The sequence below is a fragment of the Podarcis filfolensis genome, assembly GCF_964270895.1.
Source record: "Podarcis filfolensis genome assembly, chromosome: 6".
Taxonomy (NCBI): domain Eukaryota; kingdom Metazoa; phylum Chordata; class Lepidosauria; order Squamata; family Lacertidae; genus Podarcis; species Podarcis filfolensis.
Window position 1 is genome coordinate 60,872,995 of NC_139609.1, and position 22,082 is coordinate 60,895,076.

At 39.8% G+C, this 22,082-nt stretch overlaps 1 protein-coding gene across 10 annotated transcripts in view; it reads left to right on the plus strand.

Moving 5' to 3' along the window:
- PFKFB2 (6-phosphofructo-2-kinase/fructose-2,6-biphosphatase 2) overlaps positions 1-22,082 on the plus strand; it is a 38,778-nt gene that overhangs the window by 5,380 nt on the left and 11,316 nt on the right. For 4 of the 10 annotated variants that reach the window (XM_083617493.1, XM_083617495.1, XM_083617487.1 and 1 more), the window contains exons 4-14: positions 1,168-1,264; positions 1,939-2,005; positions 3,503-3,577; positions 4,179-4,235; positions 6,107-6,231; positions 7,342-7,549; positions 11,114-11,260; positions 11,829-11,933; positions 13,481-13,610; positions 14,308-14,370; positions 15,296-15,366. In XM_083617493.1, the coding sequence (XP_083473619.1) occupies positions 1,168-1,264; positions 1,939-2,005; positions 3,503-3,577; positions 4,179-4,235; positions 6,107-6,231; positions 7,342-7,549; positions 11,114-11,260; positions 11,829-11,933; positions 13,481-13,610; positions 14,308-14,370; positions 15,296-15,366 (1,145 nt within the window). Of the gene's footprint in view, positions 1-1,167; positions 1,265-1,938; positions 2,006-3,502; positions 3,578-4,178; positions 4,236-6,106; positions 6,232-7,341; positions 7,550-11,113; positions 11,261-11,828; positions 11,934-13,480; positions 13,611-14,307; positions 14,371-15,295; positions 15,367-18,816; positions 19,438-19,900; positions 20,733-22,082 lie in introns of those variants that run through there. The other 6 variants (XM_083617491.1, XM_083617489.1, XM_083617490.1 and 3 more) reach the window with 3 other exon arrangements.

A 22,082-nucleotide genomic window follows, 5' to 3' on the forward strand; every position in this document is an offset into this window, starting at 1 on the left:
GCATAGTGTTTGTGATTCAGTTTTCCCATTGGGAAAATGGAAATAACCAGACTTTCCTTACTTCATTTATAGGTTAAAAATATTAACAGAGGTATTCATGTAGTACAGCAATATTTGTACTTAGATCACAAACAGATGCCTTGATGCCATGTTTTTAATTTCTTAATCTCCTTTTTTAAGTGAGACCCATGGGGAGGGGAGTGAAGTGAAAATCTGAATGAATAGTGGTATTTCAATGACTGGCATTTAGATACCAGATTTCCACCTGCTATTAGTACTGTACAGTGGTGCCTCGCAAGATGAAATTAATTCGTTCCGCGAATTTTTTCGTCTAGCGAATTTTTCGTCTTGCGAAGCACGAAATCCCATAGGAATGCATTGAAAATCAATTAATGCGTTCCTATGGTCAAAAAAAGTCCAAACAAAGCCAAATTTGATAAAACAAGAGTTTATTAAGTGCTCTTTAAAGTCACACATACTGTAAAGAGCATTTCAAAATTCAAACCCAGAATTTTTTTAAAAAAACAGCAGAGTGGCCCAATGGTCACAGAAAATCATAAAAATGCAGGAAAAAAAACAAGCTTCCAGATTCTTGCAAACCCCTCCCCAACTGTTCCCCCAGCCACCAAGCACACAGAAATTCAAATCCAGAATTTTTTTTAAAAAACAGCAGAGTGCCCCAATGGTCACAAAAAATCATAAAAATGCAGAAAAAAACACACAAGCTTCCAGATTCTTGCAAACCCCTCCCCAACACCAAGTCCTTGAATTCCAAACACCCCAACCCAAAATCCAAAACCCCCCAAAAAAGTTTTAAAAGCTTAACTTACCAAATGGCTGCAAAAGAAGTTTTGGGAAAGCTTCAAAAATCACCAAAGTCTTTAAAAACCTCAAAAAAGGCTACTATGTACACTGCGTTCTATGAGTTGCTCCTCGAAGTCAAGTCGCAACTGTATTAACGGTGTTAAGAAAAAGGAAACAAACTTGCAAGATGTTTTCGTCTTGCGACGCAAGCCCATAGGGAAATTCGTCTTGCGAAGCAGCTCAAAAAACGGAAAACCCTTTCGTCTAGCGAGTTTTCCATCTTGCGAGGCATTCGTCTTGCGGGGCACCACTGTAACACTATTTATTATGGAATGTTGACAACTGAATTTCCGTTTTGTGAAGTATTTAACTTAGGAGTCTACCGCCGTGAAGCAGTACAATCGTACAAGTCATATGATTTCTTCAGGCATGATAATGAAGAAGCCATGAGGATTCGAAAGTAAGTTAATGCCAGCATCTCTCAAAATATTGGTGACTGTTAAATAGTAACAGATAATCATAATTCAGTATTTATGTTGCTAGTTTTGGAATTCACTAAAATTAACCTCAAAACACAGGGAGATGTTATTTTTAAACCTTTGAAGATAGAAAAGCCAAGATATCATTCAACTTTTAGTAAGTTATCCCCATGGGATAGAAATAAATAAAAGGAAGGGCGGAATAGTAGGGTAGAGAGGGGCATGTGAAGAAACTATCCTACTGTACCAGGGGCAGCCCATCCCATTTCGCCACCCCCATATCTGATTCAGTGGGTTGCACTATAAAATAAACAGGGAGAAGGCTATTGCTGTATAACATATTCCACTGACTCACTGCATCCAGTACAGTAGTATCTTGAGTTACAAACACCTCAGGTTACAAACTCCACTAACCTGGAAGAGTTACTTTGAGTTGAGAACTTTGCCCCAGGATGAGAAAGGAAATCATGTGCTGGCAGCACAGCAGCAGCAAGAGGCCCCATTAGTGAAAGCACGCCTGTAGTTAAGAACAGTTTCAGGTTAAGAACGGACCTCCAGAACGAATTAAGTTCGTAACTAGAGGTACCAGTGTAGTTTGGTTTGATGTCGTCTTTGGTTTAAACCATCCTACTCAATGATGATGATTATCTTGCAGACAATGTGCCTTGGTGGCCCTTGAAGATGTGAAAGTTTATCTCATGGAGGAGTCTGGCCAGATAGCTGTAAGTGCACACAAGATTATTGGCCTTCAGCTGGTGGTTTGGGACCCACTACAGGCGGGACCGAGACACAAGAGCACCACTCCCATCACGTAAATACATACAGGGGAAATTAAGAATTGGCCTCATAATGTATGTCTGGGCTAATGGTGTGTCCAAGATCTCAAGGTGGGCCCTAAATGAATTAGAGTTTATGGCACAAGCCCAGAATACATCTACTCGTATCTAATAACAGGATGTGATTTCTCATGGCTTTCTCTCCAGAAAAACCCGCTCTTTAGTAGTGAATTGGAACAAACAGCAATTCAGGTTTTCTGTGGAACTGTTTTCAGCAGTAAAGAGTGGGTTTTCATGGGGAAAGCGTCAGGGCAGAAGAAGAAGAAAAAGAAAGAAAAAGCTCTTAGACACATAGAATCATAGAATTGTAGAGTTGGAAGGGATCGCAAGGGTCATTTAGTCTAATCCCCTGCAATGCAGGAATTTCAACTAGATCATACATGAGAGATTGCCATCCAACCTCTGCTTAAAAACCTCCAAGGAAAGAAAATCCGCCACCTCTCATGGGAGTCCATTCCACTGTCGAACAGCTCTTACTGTCAGAAAGTTCTTCCTGATGATCTTGCTTGGACTCCAAGATCATCTGCTAATGCCCTTCTCTGAGTACCTCTCCCATCAGAAGGTGATAAACTGAAGTGAGGCTTCAACTGCAGAGAGGACTTTTCTTGGCTAGGCTGCCCTAGTTATGGAATTTTGCTCTCCATGGGGACTTGTCCAACCCCAACATAATCTTTTAGGTACTAGGCAAAATGTTTTTACTCCCCCAGGCCTTTTAAGCACAGTTTCTGATATTTTATCAGCTGCTTTTATTTGTGGTCAGTGTCAACATGTTCATTGCTTTATTGTTGTGAATCATCATAGCATCAAATTTAATGAAGGGCAGTAAACAAATGTTTGAATACATAATTAAGGCTGTCTCCAAATACTGCTTTCTGAAAAGATTGGAGTGTGTTGGACTTGTAGGTGTCAAGAGGTGAGAAGTTCCAAAGATTGGAGCCACAGCCAGAAAAACTTCCTCGTTTGTCCCCGCCAATCTCACTTACTTGGGTAGCAGGGTCCCTACCCCATGTCAATCTATCCTAAGTTTGAGTTTTTATCTCTGTTTATATTTGTTGTGTCACCCTAGGCTCTCAGAGAGGCAGCAGATAAAAATGTAATAAAGATTTTAGTATGTGGTTTGAGTTGTAATTAAGACCTGGAAGTTCTGCTTCATATGTTCAGTGAGATTCCGCCAGCTTATCTATTTAAAAATAATAAGGTGTGGAGTCCAGTAGAGTTCTTTGAGATTTTGTTATGAGGCGGACTTGAATTCAATCCATTATTAAATGTTTAGCTGAGATTTAAAGCTGTCTAGGCATGTGTGTATTTGTATGTTAGCTGCCTATTCTTTTAATGTTCCGTGGACACCTAAGTTTGATGGGCACATTTGTCTATCTCTTTAAGGTCTTTGATGCAACTAACACAACTCGGGAGAGGCGGGACATGATTTTGACCTTTGCTAAAGAAAATTCTTTTAAGGTGATGACTTCATTACAAGCTTGTTCCCAGTTCAAAGTAAAAAATGAGCTTGTCTATCATTGTGTGCTAGAGCAGGGGTGGGTGCGGGTGGGGGGTGTATAATAAGTTCTCAGAGCAGGTTACCTCTCATTTTGGATTCTTTTTAATCGGGAAGGAATTATCTAAATTTCTAAATTAGGACTTACTGGTTATTAAATTATTATTACTGAAGTAGAAATTTTAGGGGCCTGATGACAGCTGTAGATACAAAATCTAAATGAAAGTAAAAACCCATTCAGGTGGTGGGCCCATATCAGGCAAAGCCAGAGCAAAAGTGGCTGGACCACCCCATTTCTCTCTCCTCCTCTCTTTCATTGTTTATTTCACTTCCTCCCTCTGCCTCTCCTCTTCTGCTACCTTCTTTTCTGCCTCTCTTTCTGACTCTCCCTTTTCTCTCCCCAACCTTCCTCTCTACCACTGCTGGTGGTAGAGAATTCCAGTGGGCGGTGTGAACTGATTGCATACCAAGGCTTTTTGAAATTAGGCTGAGGGGGCTGCAGCCTGTAGAGGACCTGCAATTTAATAAGCATCTTTCCTCCTCCAACCCCCAACCCTTTTGCAGGTGTTTTTTGTGGAGTCTGTCTGTGATGATCCAGAGGTCATTGCTGCCAATATATTGGTGAGTATTTGACATATTCCAGAGGTTGGCCTACTTAGATTTTCTTTGTTACAGAATACTTAACTGGCATTAGTTCGGTGTTGCTAGAGAAAGACCACCATTTTGTGATGTTTTAGATCAGCTCCACATTTCATGCATCATTTGTTCTTCCTGCTGGTTTGCCAGTGTTGTGTGGATATTCATCAAAGAAAAGGCATACTACAGATTGGATGTAGACTTCCTGTGAGAGGAACTCTGTTCAGGGGAATGCTTCTGCCAGGGAAAAGGGTGTAGGCAGCAATTTTCATGGGTTCCTCCTTCCCCCTGCATCTCCCTGGAAATCTGGTCTTGAGGGTTGAATCTGGATTCAGTCCAGTTTGAACACCACTTGAAAAATATCAAACAAAATAATGGCACATACTGAAGACCTTAGTTCTTAGTTCTCGATGAGAGCTGGGGCTGGCTCATCCATGAGGTAAAGCGAGGCTATCATCTCAGGTGGCAGAATCCATAGGGGCAGTAGATCTCGATGTAGATCTTTACATTTTCTCCCTTGTTCTTCCCTGGTGGGGAGGGGGATGCCATTTTGTGGTTCACCTCAGGTGCCAAAAAGTCTTGGGCCAGCCCTGATGAGAGCTGTCCAAGGTCATTCAGTGGTTTTGTTTTTTATATTGCAGTATTAGACAGTGCTGTTGCCAACACTATCTGTTCCAAGACTCTTGTTTCAAGTTCTCAAAGGGCCACTCTATACTGTGGCTGGAGTTCCCTGGTATGTGTCTGCATATGTTTATGGTCACATATTGGTCACATATTGCCCTTCACATGTTATGTAGTACACTTGTTATGTAGTACACTTGTTACAATGGGGTGACCCTGGTCTTTGCCAGAGTAACCATGTAAATTGGCTATCAGCACTGCAGTTAGACCCCATGTTTGCAGCACACCTGCATTTTAGTGTCATGCTTAGATGCCAGGTTACACAAGATAACGTGTGTCTTTACAGATTCATCAGTCCAATTTTTAAATGGCATGTGATTTTAATGACAAAAGCTATCTGCAGTTGTAGACTGTTGAAACCCCTTTCCCTCACCTGGAAAAGGGGGTTCAACACTTGAGGTTATTTCCCCACTTGAGGTTATTTTTCCACCAGCCAGGCTGCAGTATCTGAAGTAAACCCAGCTGGGAGAAATGGCCCTGCAAATGTAGAGGAGGGATTTTTGGCCTGGCCTTAGAGATCAGCGGAACGGTGGTTTGACCCCATATAAGACACTTTTTAAAGAATTTCCAGGCTTTGTGAGTAATAAATCCAGAACATCTTAGTGATCATTGGGTTTGCTTATTTCTATTTCAAAAGTAATTTTATCAAGCTTATATGTATCATATACTTCCCCCCTCCATACTTTTACTCCAATGGGGTGGGTGGGTAGGGTGTGTAAGTAATAGCTTTTGGCAATGGCTACTTCCTTATATGCAGAGCTTGAAGAAAATAGTGTTTGTTTAGGTATGGTAACTTAAGGCTAATGGATGTATTTATGTAAGTTATGTAAGACTTTGGAAGCTAAAATTAAGTCATCAAATTATTGACCTTGGAACATATTTTTGGCACAAGCTTGCAAACAGCATGCATGGAAAGGTAATAGAAAGGGCAGCCCAGTCTATCTATTCCCAAAGCAAATAATGCACTATTCATTTAGTATTGTCCTTTGTTTCTGTGCCAGGATGAGGCAGACATTTAAACAGTATCTTTTTGTTTGGAAGCTTAGGGATCATGTGTGTTGGAGCCATGCTGCTTCAGGAGCAGCCAGTCAGACACTTGTTTCACTAGTGTTTTTTCTTTTCTTTTTATGTATAAAGTTTGCTTAACTTTTGAAACAACTTTCTTTGTTGATCAGGAAGTGAAGGTTTCCAGCCCTGACTACCCAGAGAGAAACCGAGAGAATGTGATGGATGATTTCCTAAAGCGAATAGAATGTTATAAAGTCACCTATCAGCCTCTTGATCCAGTTAATTATGACAAGTAAGAGGCAGGACAAAGGAGTCAGGAGATTTTCAAGTTGTTGTATGTATTTGGGGTGGAAATGAAACCAAGAAGAGAACTACATGTGGTGACACTTCAGCATTTCCACAAGGATATTGTATGAGACAGTTGTTCTAAACCAGGCATAGGTAAACTCCAGCCCTCCAGATGTTTTGAGACTACAATTCCCATCATCCCTGAGCACTGGTCTGTTAGCTAGGGATGGTGGGAATTGTAGTTCCAAAACATCTGGAGGGCCAGAGTTTGGCTATGCCTGTTCTAAACCAACACGGGGAGAGGAAGTTCAAATGAGTTGACTTACTCTTTCCCCACACTTGTTTAGTACATGCGAGAACACTCTCCATAGTAGCAGAAACAGCAATCTCTTATATCAATATCCATTCTTGCTTCCCGGGAATGTTCTAGGATTCCTCTCTGCTTTTTAGAATTTTAAGCACTATCCTTGCATGTTTGAAGTTCTCCATCACTGAGAACTGGAAACACATTGGAAAGAAAAGAAAGAAGGGTGTCCCCCCCCCCTTGTAGCTTCATTGAAATATGCTTCTGACACTCTTAAGAGACTAAGCATTCATCACCTTAGCGCAAACATGTCTGGTTTGGCTCGCAGAGTTGCACTGTCGCTACTGTAAGTGGCAGTGTCATAATTACCTGGTTTGGAAAATGAATTTATCCAGCTCATAATCGACAACATTTCCTGTAGGTATTTCTCTGCACATATGCAGAAAATCATTTCTGAGCTGAGCAATGAGTTTTCAACTGCCCCATGCATATTTATGTATTTTCCATCACCAGCCCTGTTTCTTGGTTTAAGTTGGGCTATGTTATACAAAAGCCTCCAAAGCATTATTTTTAAGGCCCTGGCAGATCTCTGATGAAACTTTTAAATTTTGAGCTAGTTCCAAATCCAGCTGAGGGGAATTCACACCACACTGTATCCTGTATTTACGCAGCAGTTTGTGATTCCGATGGATATGCTGCAGCTCTTAATATGTATACATTCACTTATGGGTTGTGAAACATGTACATACGGAAGAAAATACGTATTGAATTATTATATTGATAATGTTTCTGGTGTTTTCTGAATTCCAGAGACCGTTCTTTCATTAAAGTGATCAACGTAGGGCAACGCTTCCTTGTCAACAGAGTCCAAGATTACATCCAAAGTAAAATTGTCTATTACCTTATGAATATCCATGTTCAGCCACGCACCATCTATCTCTGTAGACATGGTGAGAGTGAGTGCAACCTGGTTAGCAAGATTGGTGGGGATTCAGGCCTGTCAGCACGAGGGAAGCAGGTATGGTCTACACATAAGTTTTGTTGCTATCTGTATTGGCATTTTATTTTATTTTTTATAATAGATTTTTATTGGTTTTACAACATATATTAAAACACAATACAACTAACAATTAACGACACATAAACAAACAAACATGTAAACACATATAATTTCTTAACCTCTCTTTCTTGAACCTTGTTTCAACGACTTCCCCATACCTCCCTTTTCTGCATCCCTGTTTTAAACTTTTCCAGCAACCCCTAATTTCAGTACTTGTAATTCAGTTTCTAATCTTTTTCCTCTTACCCAATTATTTATCACTGCAATTCTGTTTTACATTACCCATGACATTTTAGCACTCATTAATTTTACAACAGTTCTTAAGATAAACTTTAAATTTCTTCCAATCTTCTTCCACCATCTCTTTCCCTTGGTCACGGATTCTGCCAGTCATCTCAGCCAGTCCCATATAGTCAATCACTTTCGTCTGCCACTCTTCCAGCTTGGGTAGTTCTTGTGTCTTCCAATACTTTGCTAAAAGAACTCTTGCTGCTGTTGTAGCATACATAAAGAACGTCCTATCTTTCCTTGACACCAATTGGCCTACCATGCCCAGGAGAAAAGCCTCTGGTTTCTTATGAAAGGTACACTTAAGTACCTTCTTGATTTCATTATAGATCATTTCCCAGAAGGCCTTGATCCTTGGGCACGTCCACCAAAGGTGGTAGAAAGTACCTTCAGTTTCCTTACATTTCCAGCATTTATTATTGGGCGTATGATAAATTTTTGCAAGCTTGACTGGGGTCATGTACCACCTATAAATCATTTTCATAATGTTCTCTCTTAAGGCATTACATGCCGTAAACTTTATACCGGTAGTCCATAACTGTTCCCAGTCAGCAAACATAATGTCATGACCAATGTCTTGTGCCCATTTAATCATAGCTGATTTAACCGTCTCATCCTGTGTATTCCATTTCAACAGCAAGTTATACATTCTTGACAAATTCTTAGTATTGGGTTCCAACAGTTCTGTTTCTAGTTTTGATCTCTCCACCTGGAAGCCAATTTTCCTGTCCTGTTTGAAAACTTCATTTATTTGGTAATAATGAAGCCAATCTCTTACTTTTGACTTCAATTTCTCATAGCTCTGCAATTTCACTTTTCCCTCCTCTTGTTCTATAATTTCCCAATATTTTGACCATTTTGATTCCATATTAAGTTTTTTCACTTCCTTAGCTTCCACTGGTGACAACCACCTAGGGGTTTTGTTTTCCAACAAATCTTTGTACCGAGTCCAAACATTATATAGTGCCTTCCTAACAATATGGTTTTTGAAACCTTGGTGAATTTTAACCTTGTCATACCATATATATGCATGCCAGCCAAACCTGTTATTGAACCCTTCCAGATCCAAAATGTCTGTGTTTTCGAGAAGCAGCCAGTTTTTCAGCCAGCAAAAGGCCGCTGATTCATAATACAATTTTAAGTCCGGCAGGGCAAACCCCCCTCTTTCTTTTGCATCAGTTAATATCTTAAATTTTATTCTGGGTTTTTTGCCCTGCCAGACAAATCTAGATATGTCTTTCTGCCACCTCTTGAAACAATCCATTTTATCCACAATCTGCAATGTTTGAAACAAAAACAACATTCTCGGCAAAACATTCATCTTAATAACAGCAATTCGGCCTAACAAGGAGAGTCTCAAATTTGACCATATTTCTAAATCTTTCTTAACTTCTGTCCAACATTTCTCATAATTGTCTTTAAATAAGTTCGCATTCTTAGATGTCAAATTAATCCCCAGGTATTTCACTTTCTTTGCTACCATTAAACCAGTTTCACTCTGAAACTTCTCTCTTTCAGCAACTGTTAGATTTTTATCCAGTACTTTCGTTTTCTGTTTGTTCAACTTAAAACCTGCTACTTGACCAAATACTTGTATTAGCTCTAAAACTCTTCTCGTACTAGTGTCTGGCTCTTGTAAAGTTAATACTAGATCATCTGCAAACGCTCTCAATTTGTATTGTTTAGCTCCGACCTGAATCCCTTTAACCAGCTGGTCCCCTCTGATCATGTTTAATAAAACCTCCAAGACAGATATAAAAAGTAATGGGGACATTGGGCACCCCTGTCGTGTCCCTTTTTCAATAGTCTGTATTGGCATTTTAAGAGCTAAGTTGAGGGTCAGATTTTCTGCCAACATTCACCTTCATTTGTGCTAAGCACAGTCACAAGTCACAACAAGCCATACTTAATGGTTCAACGTGAATGCTCCTTCCTTGCACCAGGAGGAATCAAATAAGGAGCCCTTCATTCAATTAATTCAAACCAAGGGTTGTAGTTTGGGAGTGAGACAAATATCAATCCTTCATTTTGGGGATAACTCTTAGCCCAGGGATTTTGATTTGTTTCCTCCTACTGTGAGTGGGGACAAGGTGCAGTTTGCTTGTGCATGTTAAGCCATGATTTACGGTGCACCATGATGTGCCAATGCAGCCAATAATTGCAAAGAAAAGAATCATCATCCTAAATTTATCACCCTGCTAGGGTTCCTGCTGGTAAAATTGTTCCGTTTATTAAATGGCTTTCTGAGAAAACACCTACAGATGTTTCATTCATTTATTTGAAACCTCAAAGCAGTTTTCTTCATTATTTAAAAACATGCAGAAGATGGTTAAAATCAACAGTAGCTAAAAAGAGATAAAACACGTATAACTTATACATATCTGAAAGTTACACAACTACAGTCGTACCTTGGAAGTTCAATGGAATTCATTCCGGAAGTCCATTCGACTTACAAATCACGGCTTCTGATTCGTTGCAGGAAGCTCCTGCAGCCAATCAGAAGCCATGGAAGCCCTGTTGGCAGTTCGAGTTCTAAAAGAACGTTTGCAAACCAGAACAATCATTTCTGGATTTGCGGCATTTTGGAGCCAAAACGTCCAAGTTCCAGGGCATTCAGGATCCAAGTTACGACTGTATAGCGTGTGTGTCAATTTAATCATTTTTTTTGTAAGTCGAAGGCCTCGGTCTTCATCAATTAATTTTATAGAGTTCTGTGTGATCATTCATATTGGATAGGTTCCTAAACTTAAGTTAAAAGTATACTTTTACTTGTCTTCACAGATACATTCTTTCTAGTTCAGGAGTGAGGAAATCTTTTCCTATGAAAGGTCATTAGCCCATAGGAAAAGTCAGTTGGTTGCCACAGCCAGTGGTAGACAAAAACCACAACCAAAGCTGGTGGAGTTTGCTGCACTGCAAATCTCTCTGTTTTTGTGAAACCCCATTCTTGTGGGCTGCATGAAATTAAGGTTGGCTCCAATCCTATATAACAAAATATGGCAAATTCTGTACCAAACTGTGTTTTTACATACTTTTGGGAAAGAGTGCTTTTCCAAAGACTCCCATCATCTGTCTTGATTCTTCATGCCCTTGTAGCTACCTACCCTAGCATTGTGAGCAGCATCAGACTTCGATTGGTATTCTCATATTCTTAATAAAAGAAGAGGAATCTTTCCCCAGGACAACAAGCCAAAAACTGCTTAGGCATCTCAATTGTATTGTATTGTATCCTAGTTTGCACAAGCATTGAAAAAGTTCATCAAGGAGCAGGAGATTGTGGATCTGAAGGTGTGGACTAGCCAATTGAAAAGAACTATCCAGACAGCAGAGGCCCTGGGAGTCCCATATGAGCAGTGGAAGATATTGAACGAGATTGATGCTGTGAGTAAAATTACAAATTGGCCACACACTGGTGGTGAAGATGGTGGTGGGTGTTGCAAGTGATTTGTTTTGATGTAAGGATAATTTAAATAAAACTTTACTTACTTACTTACTTCAAGAAATTACAAGTAAGCCAAATTTTTCAAAAAGTATAATTAGTCTGAATTTCAAAAGTTTGAAGCTCAGTCTTGTGAAAGGTTGATGTGCAAATTCATGAAATGTTCTGCATTTTTGGATGTTACTCATTTTGGTGCATGATGTCCTGAGCTCTGATAGGAGGAAGGGTGCAGTTAAAACGTAACAGACAAACAAATATTTAAATCAAAGGAGGTTCTGGCATACTCAGTAGCGTTTAGTCCTAAATTAGTGGGCATGAGATTACAATCATAAATGTCATCAAAATTATGGAACCTCCATGTTTTGAGATAAAACCTTCTATAATCCACTGAAATTATTTTCACTCTTTTGTAAGTGAATGCAAACTGGTGTCACATATGTTAAAAAGGGGAATTTCTGAATGCAGATAGCTTTTCATTTTATCTTCTGGAATTAATTCCTATTTTGCTAGGGAGTATGTGAAGAAATGACCTATGAAGGAATTCAGAGGAAGTATCCAGAAGAATTTGCACTTCGGGATCAAGATAAATACCTTTATCGCTACCCTGGAGGAGAGGTATGGAGCTTTTATCATCAATTAATAAAATATTACTGCTTTTGACTTTATAGTTTTGAAGGGATAGGCGGTGATCAATGGTAAAACTGCTAATACAACTGCAAAATACAGTAAAACAGGAAACTACAGCAAGGACTCTTACTGAGCTGATTCAGAAGCTAAGACAAACCATTGTATCTCATAATGGGAACAAATCAAAGTGAGCTCCTCTTCACCTCTCTTCCAGAACAGTAGTAAAGAAGAGATCAGAAGCTTGCTTTTGTTTTTGATTAACTGCTTATTGTTGTTTTGTCCACTCTAGCAAAATGTGGGTAATCTTTACTGTACATTCTTTGAACCAAGCCAAATTCAAACCATGGTTACAGTAGGGATACTACTACTACTACTACTAATAATAATAATAATAATAATAATTTATATCCTGCCCATCTGGCTGGGTTTCCCCAGCCACTCTGGGCAGTTTACAGCATATAAAACACAACAAAACGCCAAACATTAAAAAAACAAGATATCCTATACATGCAACAAACAAACCAATAAATCAAAACCAGTAATAATAATAACAATACAGTAATAATAAACAGTTTACAATTATACCCTAATTAAAGTAACAACCAACCCCAACCCAACAAAAATGAAACAGAGGAACCAAAATTAGAACCGTTTAAAACATTTTAGCCAGTTGCCCCAACCCTCCTTGAAGCTGTGCTGATGAAGAGAGAGAGGGGAGCCTGGGAGCCTGATGGTCACTGCAGCTTGTTTCCGTAATAGTTTATCATATTGTCTGAACTGGCCCATTATTAGATCTCAATTTTGTAATGTGAATATCTGAATTCATTGTGACTTCCCTAGGTAGCCTCCTTCCACATCATCAAAATTGTGACTTTTTTTGGTGAAATTTAAGTGTTGTTTTTTTTAAAAAAAATTAAGGCATACTCTTAAGCTCTACTTAAGTATGGTCGGATAGATTTCAGGCATTATGATTATTCTCATAACTTGGAAGAAAACCTGCTGATCTTTAAAATAGTAATTACTTCTAACTGTGGGTGATTCTGCCATAACTTACGATTGTCACAAGGGTCCACTTAAGGCATTTGTTGTTTCTAAAGGAAGAGTCAGAAAATAAGTCTTAATAGATTATGGTGATTGATTAATTAATTAATTAATTAACTAACTAACTAACTAACTAACTAATTGTAACAAACTCAGCTAGGGGGCAGATTCAACCACCCAGTTCCAGTAGCGAAAGCCAGAACAAGGACTTTTGCTAGTGTAACAGGGCTTCCTCCCTCTCTCTGTCCCCCCATAGTGCCCCTTCACTTCCCCCAGATCTGCACTGGAGGGTAAGAAGAACCCCAAGAACAGTATATAGGGGAGCAGAGGTGAGATTGTTCCATTAGTGCAAGCATTTCTCCTTAGTACCACATTGAATTCCACTGCTGGTTTTTTTTAATATATATATATTTCTGATCGCTTTGAAACTTGTGAGGTTGTAAAATCAGGTGAGTGCCTTTTGTTTCTGGTAAATATTTGTTTTTGTTTCCTAGTCTTACCAAGATTTGGTCCAACGCTTGGAACCTGTGATTATGGAGCTAGAGCGTCAGGGCAATGTTCTAGTTATTTCTCATCAGGCAGTTATGAGATGCTTACTGGCCTATTTCCTTGATAAGAGTGCAGGTAAGGCGCAGAGCTGTTTTTTGTACATCTGCTATTATGAAGCACGTTGTTATCTGGAACAATGCGGGCCCAAACTGCACATGACCTAAATACATTATTAGGAACCACATCACTATTAAAAACATACTGATGCAAATCACCCAAACGCAATATTTTCTTCAGGGCTTCAGTGCATGGGAACCAGATTTATCATGACATCCGAAGCTCATTCCCCTCACTGCAGTTCCAACATTAACAACTCCTCTGTGCCTATTATCCTATTTCATTGTTCTTAATTTTCATTCTCATTATGACTGTACGCTTTTATTTAAAAAAATGCTTTGGCTACGGTTCCATACACACACTTCATCTAGGAGTTATCCAGATGGGACTTATTACTGTGTAGACAAGTGTAGGATCTTACTTCTTGTAAACCACTTTGCAAGTGATTTATACTGGATATAATTGCACAGAGTGATAGAAATTATCTCTTGCTAATTGGCTTTTGCACATCTACATCCTCCAAGCATTATAGTCAAGGTACATTCACACGTTTACCACAAAGTTCCTTCTGAGTTGAGGCAACAAGGAGAGTTGCATAAAGTACATTTTGGACCATGCTTGGTAGTTTTTAATTCTCATTTTAGTTGAGATTCCTGCATTGAAGGGGGTTTGACTAGATGATCCCAACTCTATGATTCCACTTCTATTCTTATAGATGAGCTGCCCTACCTGAGGTGCCCTCTTCATACCATCCTTAAACTCACACCAGTTGCTTATGGTAAGTATTTGTTTGTTTATTAATGTAGGCAGGGAGAGAGGAAGCAATGATTCTAGTGCTTACTAGTGCTTAGAATGTTAACTTGAGACAAGGTTCAGATTGCACCTGTTTCACAGAGCTAGCAGAAAGTCATTTGACCACCCTGAATCATCTTTTCTCCCACCTCCTATAAATTGAGGGACTGATAGGGTTGTGTTCAGTTGGTGCTCTTTTATCTGCAGAAGTGCCTTTGCCATAGCAGACACACATACAGTCGTACCTTGGATCCCGAACGCCTTGTGAGTCAAACGTTTTGGCTCCCGAACGTTGTAAACCCGGAAGTGAGTGTTCCAGTTTGCGAACATTCTTTTGGAACCCAAACATCCAACATGGCTTCTGTGGCTTCCGATTGAGTGCAGGAAGCGCCTGCGGCCAATCGGAAGCCATGCCTTGGTTGTTGAACATTTTCGGAAATCAAACGGACTTCCGGAACAGATTCTGTTCGACAACCAAGGTATGACTGTACTAACAGAAGAGGAAGTTCCCCCCTACAACTCCCAGCAGCCCCCAAAACCAGCTCCAGAGTGTTGGAGCAGGTGGAAGGTAGCATGGAAGGAGCTGCAGAGAGAAAGAAGCAAGAATGGTCAAAAAACGCCCCTTCTTCTAGCAAAAAAACAAGAAGCACTAATTGGATTGCACCTATAACCTGTCCTGTGTTGTTGAATTCTTTGCCCAAATAAGAAACAATCCAGACCGAATGTTGAGAAAACTTGGATGCATACAGTGGAGCCCCCGTCTCTTCCTCAGAAGCATCTTTGCATTTCAGTTTTGGAGTTAAAATTAACACTTCAAGATTTTTCCCCTCTGTTTTTATTGTCCCCCCCCCCTTGTCTAATAATGTAGTAATGCATGATTTTAAGTGTATTCCATTTTCACATTTATGAAGGCTGTAAATTGGAAATGATTTCCCTGAATGTGGAAGCTGTGGACACACACCGGGACAAGCCACCCACAACAGTATGTAAAATATATACCAGCCCTTTCCTGTGTATTCTGTTTTGTTTGTTGCTGAACTGAAAGTTTGACCCACGACTGTTAACTTGATGTACCTAGATATGAGCTGTCAAATCTCATTAACTTTTTACAACTTAGGCCCAAGTACTTTGGTTTCATTGGACTATGGGTACAAAACCCTTGGAAATCAATGGGAAGCTCCTGGTCCACTTCAGATGGGACCTATTGTGCTTTACTCATAAGGAGGGTAATGTTTTTCTGGCACACTCAGCTCCCCCCACCCTCGGTTCTGAGAAAATACTATCCCCTTCTTGTAGTTTTTTTTCAAAATAAGTCATGGACTATATTATCAGATTAGAGCTGAGGGATCAAATTTACAGTGGGAGAATTCTCATATATGTGTGCACGTGTGCCTATTCTCATTTTTTTGAATGCTTTGAAAATACTGTTTAGGGATGAATTTCTTTAGGCTATTATTTTAAAAATGCACAAAGAGCTATCACGATAGTATTTCTTTAAAAACCTCAGACATAAATGTCTGATCTTCAGTTTGAATGCTTTAGAGCTTTAAAGTATATCGTTAATGGTTTTGGGGGTAAAGAAAAGCACTGCTGCATTCCAGATATGGTCCATTTTGTTGAGTTGTAAAATATAAAGATGCGGCCTTAGACTTAGTAGCTCAGGCTGCAACCCTGTACTCACTTACCTGGGAGTAAGTTCAACTGAACTCGCTGGTGTTTCCATCTGAGTAGGCACATCTAGGCTTTGTATTGTTGCTCTTGGCATGCAAGATACGTGAACTGCAAGATACGTGAATCTAGATACGTGAACTGTAAGATGAATCCAGGCAAGTATTTACCAGGTCACAATGTACTCCCTGTGGACATAATCACTTGAAAACCTTTACCTCCCCTGTCTGTCTAACCTGATTGGAAATCTGAGGAAGCAGAAAACAAAGTAAAATCTCACCTCACCCATGCACCACTCATTATGTAACAGGTGATCTATTGCCTCTTTAAGAGGTTGCCAAAGTACAGGATGAGTCCAAATTCTTGTACACACATTGTATGTTCTTGTACTGTATTAAAAGGCTGAAATGTGACCTTTGCATATCAGTTTGTCATAAGTGGAGGGAAATCTTGTAGTGGTTAAGAGCAGTAGACTCGTAATCTGGTGAACCGGGTTCGCGTCTCCGCTCCTCCACATGCAGCTGCTGGGTGACCTTGGGCCAGTCACACTTCTCTGAGGTCTCTCAGCCCCACTCACCTCACAGAGTGTTTGTTGTGGGGGAGGAAGGGAAAGAAGAATGTTAGCCGCTTTGAGACTCCTTCAGGTAGTGATAAAGTGGGATATCAAATCCAAACTCTTCTTCTTCTTGAAGTGCCAAAATAGCAGCCAGTATATTTGATATAGTTATTTGGGGAAATAAGGTTACATTATTACAGCTTGAAACACAACCTTGCCTTTTTTTTGGTTGCTTGATTTACTGTAAGAATGAGATTGCCGCGAGCTTAGTGCCGTTGTACCAACAGATCTAATTCAGGTTGCTAAAAATGGTTTACTCACAATTCAAGATTTATTTATTTTTAAGCATTCAGTTAGGCCTTCTGCCTTCACCTCTGTAATAGCTAGTATGCAATAGATACTGCTTAGCAATCTTATAGCAATGGTTCATTCAGTTCAAAAGCATTAAGTGCTTTGAATATGCAAAATCTGCATGCAACTGGTACTACATTACAGCATGACATATATATCCTATGAATTTGCTGGTTTGAAGTTTTTATTTTACAAGGAAAATAAGTCCCAGGGCATTGTTAAGACCAAAAAATACTAGGTGGTTTCAATATACTGTGAACCACTACACTTTGGGGATGTTTTAACCTAGCTTCCCTCAGTTTATACTATGAATAAAATAAATGACTGGAATGTTCTTTTGAATTACAAAGGTATTTTTTCTTCTGTTTCTCTGAAACAAGATGCCCTCTGCTCTGCAGGAAGGCCTTCTACCCCCTACCCTCCATCCTCACCTCTCTTACTCCATCTAGATTTCAAATGATTAGATTTGCTGTTTTTTCTGGGGCTCACAGAAAGCAAAACAATTATGAAAATGCTGAAGGGCAGAAAAATACATTTCAATGTGTAGCCACAGTAGGGTAAAAGTAAGCATGAACCAAGATTTTTTAGGACTTTGTTTAAATCATCTTTGTTTTGTTTTCGGGCGTTGTTGTTTTGTTTTGTTTTTGTCCCATTCTAAGCCAGGGTCAAAAGCCAAGAAAGTGGTGTGCAATACTGTGTCGCTAGTAGGCACTAAATCCATGGAACAGAAGGCAGTATTTATGTGGTTCCTGGGTGGTTACCCATCCAAGCCTTGACCAGACCCAGACTTCCTTTGGTGGCTTCATGGGCCTTCAGGCAATTCCCTGGCCAGCATGCTCAATATGAACATTTGGAACAAGTACTACTGTATTCACATAAGTTTCCCCTTGATTTCAAGACTAATCAAGGAAACTTCATGAAAAATAGAAAATAAATGAATGAAACTGAACAGCTTGGCATTGTCACTATGTTGACAGATTCAAGTGCAAGGGACAGTGCTGAACTTTTGCTTCCTGCTTGCTGTGCTATAAAAGAGACCACGGGCTTAAAGCAGAGGAAGGGTTCGTGAAGACTTACTTCTGTGACTTCCTGAGAGCTCTTAGACTAGCCCAAGAAGGCTTGTGTTGGCCCAGCCCTGCAACCAGGAATTTGTATGCTAAGGAGCTCTGAAGGAGCTGAATTGAGCATCACAGAGTGCTGCTTTAGCTGCAGCAACAAAATATTCACTCGAAATGCTGTAGCCAAAAGTAGACCCTGAAAATCAGGCTGCCCTCATGTCACACTTCCAAACAGCTTACGTAAGAAAAATAGCTGAAGTCATCTGATCGGTGAGCAAGAATTATATCCTGCATGCAGAGACCCTGAGCATGCAGCATTTGATATTTAACCTGCCTGAGTGGTACTGAAGGATTCCCTGCCTGGTAATACTCTACTCATTCATTTGTATTTCCCTTTTCTTCTCTAAGAAAATACAGCTGGGTAGAAATGAACCTTATTTAGGTTTATTTTGCTGATGTTTTACTTACAATATTTATACTATTTTCATAGGCAATAACAAGGCAGGGTACAAAAAAACTAGATGCATATAAAATAAAACAACAGTTCACAATAACACGGCTGCCTCCTCCCTGCACTTATGAGAAGCACTTGGAGGAAGAGAGAAATGTGCCCTTACTCCTTCACCGCAGGAGAGCACACCATATGAAGCAGAGATATGAATATCAGTGGCATATATATATATATATATATATACACACATACGCCTGGCATCAACAATATTCAGTGGTGTTTTAACTGTGGTTTAAAATTCTGTGATTCGATTTCTCACCCCTTATAATATCCTCCATTTTCAATCAGAACAACCTTCCCAAGAGCCAAACCCCTGTAAGGATGCGAAGGAACAGCTTTACACCACTAGCCAGTCCGGACACATTAAAACGTCCTCGCAATTACAGTGTTGGGAGCCAGCCTCTCAATCCGGCAGGGTCTCTTCTGTTCCGGGAGGCTCAAGACGGGGCTGATCAACAAAAGCTGCAAGACAGTGTTCAGGTGGTAATATCTCTATCCTAATCTTCTATTCCAATTTCAAGCACGGCAAAAATTGTGCAGTATTATGTCACCTGTCACTCCTTACTTCAGAAATTGACCTTTTCAAGCCAATTGAAAGATGGTGATGCTTTACGTGAGATTATTAAACAGAACCTACCATCAAAAGTCAGGATTCAAAGAACCTACTGTGCATGATTAAGATGCTTCTGTGCGTGCATTGCGGGGAGGGGGGGATAATCTCCCTTCCAGCTGCAGCCTTTTGCACCACATTTGTTAACCTTTAGGGTGTGACTTTCACAAAAGTGGAGTAGCTCAGGAGGCCTTGATGCAAAGAACTCTGTGTGGCCTTTTAGATTTTGGCCAAAGGGTTCATGTCAGGCCACTCCAAATAGCTATGTACTTTGAAGTATTCTGGTTTGAAAATTATGGGTGGACACTTAAAAGTAATAATGATTTCTGTTGCTGCAAAACTTTCCTTTTTATGAGGAAAATATGTTTCTAATGCTAAGCAAAACCCTTTGAATAAGGCTGTTGTCTAAAGTGAGCATTTTAAGACAGATTTGTCAGATCCATAGTAGTTTGTAGCTGAGTGCATGGGCTCTACACAATATACCCAACATATACATAATTTCTTACAGTGGACAGTCATATTTGCTATACAGTGGTACCTTGGTTGTCAAACAGCTTCACTCCCGAACAAATCGGCTCCCAAACACCGCGAACCTGGAATTCCAGGTTCCAATTTGCAAACGTTTTTTGTAAGCCAAACATCTGACACGGCTTCTGATTGAGTGCAGGAAGCTCCTGCAGCCAATCGGAAGCCGCACCTTGGTTTTCGAACAGTTCTGGGAGTCGAACGGACTCCCAGAATGGATTAAGTTCGACAACCAAGGTACCACTGTACTATATATGCAGTAATTTGCTGCAGTTTTCTTTGACCCATGTATATCCCTCAGATTGGATAAATAGTTTTCAGCAGCATTTCCAATATCACTGCAATTTTGCTTGCTGATTTGCATTTTGCTTTTTTGCTTTTTCATCAGCTGCTTATTTCTCAGGCTACAACATAGTGCTCTGTTGCTTAATAAAACAAAGACCCAGTTTCCAGGGCGTATGTCAGACAGTAGTCTCTGCCAGAGCAAGTTCCTGGAGAGAGGCTGTAGATGAAACAGGATTTCAGACTATTTGCAATCTCTTTATTTGATATGGAAGTCCAGGATCTTTTTTAAAAAATACAAATACCCAGGTTTGTCACTGTAATATATGAGAAGCAGATTGATGGAAGAACAGGAAAAACTGGTGCTGAAATCTTGTTCTTTGCAGAGCCTTTCGGCAATGACTTCAGTATAAAAAACAGTAATTGATAGTAGGCCTCACCTCCAACTAATAAGTAGTTCATGCTAAAACTGAAATGTGTTTCTTGGGCATGGTGATAAAAAAAAATGCAGATGACCATTTGTTCTTGTAGCTTCTGCTCACTTGCTTTGCTTGCGGAGGGAAAGAGCTATATGTAATTATGCTAGGCCGGTAGCCATTTAACAGTCACTGGCTTGCATTTTGCAATAATTTTGGATGCAAGTTAACATTGGTCTTCTTGCTCATGAAGACTGCTTTCTGTGTGCTGTTCTGCTTTCTTGCTTTTTATATCTTCATTGAACTGCAGCTTGAGCTTTCCTATACTGTTTTTTTCTTTCTTTGCAGCTTCAAGTGGGAAGTGCTTGCCTGTGAGTATCATTGTGAACAGCTTGCATGTGTAATTGTATGTTTTTGAGAAATAAACATTTACCAAGAGATGATTAGAAGTCTGTTTCAAAGGAATGTACATGGAGAGAAAGTACCAAATAATTCTCCTACAAATTAAAGCCCCTTTAAGTTGGGTGTAATATTTTACAGCTCATAGATCAATATCCATTTATAGAAAAGTGACTTTATTTCAAAATGAGCAAGATGGATAAAGCACAACAAAGAATAAAGTATAAAACCTTTCTTTAAGTAAGCTTGCTGAAGCTGTACAAGCCTTATCTTATTAGGACTACTACAATTTATCTTTCTCATACTCCGAAGATTTGCTAAGTTTTAAGCCAAAAATGAAAAGCATGACTGCAGGTGTTTGCAAATGAGTTTAAAATATGAATATAAAAGTTTGCAATGTACTGAGTCAGACCATAGGTTTAGCTAGCTTAGTATTGTCTGCTATGGTGTGCACTGATCTCAGGCTGTGATCCATCCAAGTCCTGCTGCTTATGATCCTATTTCAACTAGAGATGCCAGACACAGAATAAAATATTATGAATACAAAGCATGAGCTCTGCCATTGAACTGCGGTCCCTACAGACTCCATGCTGTTGCACTCATGGGGAAGCCACACTAGTTTGCAGTTACCTATTGAGTCTACAGTTATTTGTAAGTTTCTCTAATGGGATGAATTCTGGGCTAAATTCACAGCAGTGTATTCTAGGCATGCCTTGCATTGCCATGGAGACAGGATAAAAGCAAATTAATGACAAAGCATTTTGACAAAGGCATCTTCTAATCCCTTGATACGCAATCTCCTCTCGAGGCTCAGTTTACAGGAATTTTGTAAATCATATATTTGCTTCCCAATAGCCCTGTAAAATGACACATCTGCATCTCACAAAAAGTCGGAGATTACTGTTGAGAGGGTAAGGCTGAGAGCTGCTGGTCACATTCCAGTACCAGGAATAGTGGGAAGAAGTTCAGAATAGTGGAAGCAAGCTACCACATTGCAGAAATTGCCAAGTGTGACTTGGTACCTGTAGATTCTTAGAACCTGTGCACTATTTTGAAGAGAGAGTACCTGTTAAGTAATATGACACACACATTCTCTGGCTATATGAACTAATATAATCCTACCAGGAGTGAGTACAGGAATGAATGCAGGAACATCAGACCATTGGTCCATCAAGCTGATAGACCAGTTTTCCACACTGACTGGCAGCAGCTGTCCAGGTTTCAGATGGGAGACTCTCCAAGCCCTACCTGAAGATGCAAGGGATTTGACCAGGGACCTTCATCCAGCTGCTCCACCACCAAGTTACAGCCCTTCACGCAGG